Source organism: Ranitomeya variabilis, chromosome 1 (assembly GCF_051348905.1).
Source record: "Ranitomeya variabilis isolate aRanVar5 chromosome 1, aRanVar5.hap1, whole genome shotgun sequence".
NCBI lineage: Eukaryota > Metazoa > Chordata > Amphibia > Anura > Dendrobatidae > Ranitomeya > Ranitomeya variabilis.
In genome coordinates, this window is record NC_135232.1 from 184,848,505 (window position 1) to 184,850,729 (window position 2,225).

The 2,225-nt window shown below is 47.6% G+C and overlaps 1 protein-coding gene across 1 annotated transcript in view; it reads left to right on the forward strand.

The window, feature by feature from the left end:
- Nucleotides 1-216: 216 nt before the first annotated feature.
- Nucleotides 217-2,225, forward strand: part of PRDM6 (PR/SET domain 6) — a 164,039-nt gene continuing 162,030 nt past the window's right edge. Inside the window, exons 1-2 of the mRNA XM_077280806.1 lie at nucleotides 217-349; nucleotides 1,446-1,899. Coding sequence (XP_077136921.1) covers nucleotides 1,455-1,899 — 445 coding nt within the window. The 5' untranslated portion in view covers nucleotides 217-349; nucleotides 1,446-1,454. The remainder of the gene's footprint in view (nucleotides 350-1,445; nucleotides 1,900-2,225) is intronic.

Consider the following 2,225-nt stretch of genomic DNA (forward strand, 5'->3'; position numbering starts at 1 on the left):
GGATAGATCCGTAGGGGGTGGGGAAGAGACTGAGCTCTGTGTTGTTCAGACTTCATGTGACATGTCCCACTTTCCATAGCATTATCTGTACAGCTCCTCTGCGCTGTGCAGCTCTCACTTTGCATGCAGGGTGCAGCAGCGCGTGGTGGAGGAGTGACAGGGAAGGGTTAATGTGTCCCCCGTGTGTGCAGACACGTGTGCAGCAGGAGTGTGCCAGAGCGCAGCCAGCAGAGCACAGTGCTCAGAGCTGCCCAGCGCTCACACAGCCCGCAGCGCCCTGGATCTCCCCGGCTCGGAGCTGGACCTGTTCGCCCTCCTCGGAGACGCGGCTTGGAGGGAGCACACTCAGGTAGGTGCAGTGCCCAGCACAGATCGCATGTGCCCGCGGTGTCTGCTGCCTACACTGTCTGATCACTGCACGGATCCAACAGGAAAGATATATATCTTGGTACCCTGTTACCCAGTAGATAGAAGAACATTTGGAATTGAGAGTCCTCCTTACTGGTTGATACCTTGTATTGGCTATTAAGAGGTATCAACCACAGAGGACTCTCAATTCCAAATATTATTCTTGCATGGATGGTGTGTGTCAGTGTGTGCCTGGGATGGGCACTGGGAGCAAGGAATGCCTGGGTGCATGGGTGCAAGTAGGATGGGTGTATACCCAGAGAGCAAGATGTGCAATATATACATATATACTATAAGGACATGCAGGCGTGGTGTACAAGGCATACATGTATACACTGAGTGACATATTGAATACATAACTGAGTATATGTATGGAGAATATATAATATGTGCAAGAGTGCATGCAAAGAAAGCATATACAGGAGAAAGTATATACTAGGCAGACATAACTACATGAGTATGTGAGGAATAAAGTATATACTACACACGTGGCTGCATATAAGCGAGTGTGTGTATATGTGTATGTGTATATATATGAGTGCAAAGACAGATGTGTATGTGTATATAGGTGTGTGTATATGTGTATATGTATATATATGAGTGCAGAGACAGATGTGTGTATATATATATATATGTATGTATATGAGTGCAGAGACAGATGTGTGTATATAGGTGTGTATATGTGTATATGAGGGCAGAGACAGGTGTGTGTGTGTATATGTCTATATGTGTATGTATATGAGTGCAGAGACAGATCTGTGTATATGTCTATATATGTATGTATATGAGGGCAGAGACAGATGTGTGTATATGTATATATATGTATGTATATGAGGGCAGAGACAGATGTGTGTATATATATATATATATGTATATGAGGGCAGAGACAGATGTGTGTATATGTATATGTGTGTGTATGTATATGAGGGCAGAGACAGATGTGTGTATATGTATATGTATATGTGTGTGTATGTATATGAGGGCAGAGACAGATGTGTGTGGAGGTGGCAGAGCAGTGACCCCTGTGTTGTCCCCAGGTGGTGGCCATGCTGAAGCCCGGGGAAGCGGCGGGCTCTGCCTTCCTGAAGGTGGACCCTGTGTACCTCCAGCACTGGCAGCAGCTTTTCCCCCAGAGCCACCATGTGAAGGCTGGAGTCCTGAGCCATGTGCCTGTGTCTGAGCCTCCTGCAGCTGCTGACAGCCTCCGCCTGCGCCCGGCCTCTCTGTCCTCCATCTCTTCAGCTTCCTCTACACCTGCACCCTCTGCCGCTGCATCACTGGCCGGGATCACCCCAATAACTATCATGGGGGCTGCTCCAAGCATGGAGGTGCCTGGACCACAAAGAAAGGAACTGCTGCCTTCCAGCTGCCAGGAGGGGACATCACCCGGTCGCTTGCAGTGCACCCCCGAAGAATTGGACTATTATCTATATGGGCAACAGAGGATGGAGATTATTCCACTCAGCAACCCCACCAGTGACCCCAACAACCGTATGTACCCCTGATACCAACTTCCATATACCGGTTTATGCACAGTAATTTTCTTCCAAATGACTCTACTAGTACCTACAATAAAACATCACACACACAGTAACAGTCCATCAGAGACCCCTAACAACTAAATGTATCTGTACTATCACCAATTACACAGAGTGCCCCTCCACCAGTGACCCCCAGTAACTATATGTACGTACTTCTATTGTCACCTTCCAGGTAACATTACCCACACAGTGCCCCTCCACCAGTGACCCCCATGTATTATATGGACCTCTATTAGTATCTACAATAAAACATTATCCACACAGTGCCCCTCCATC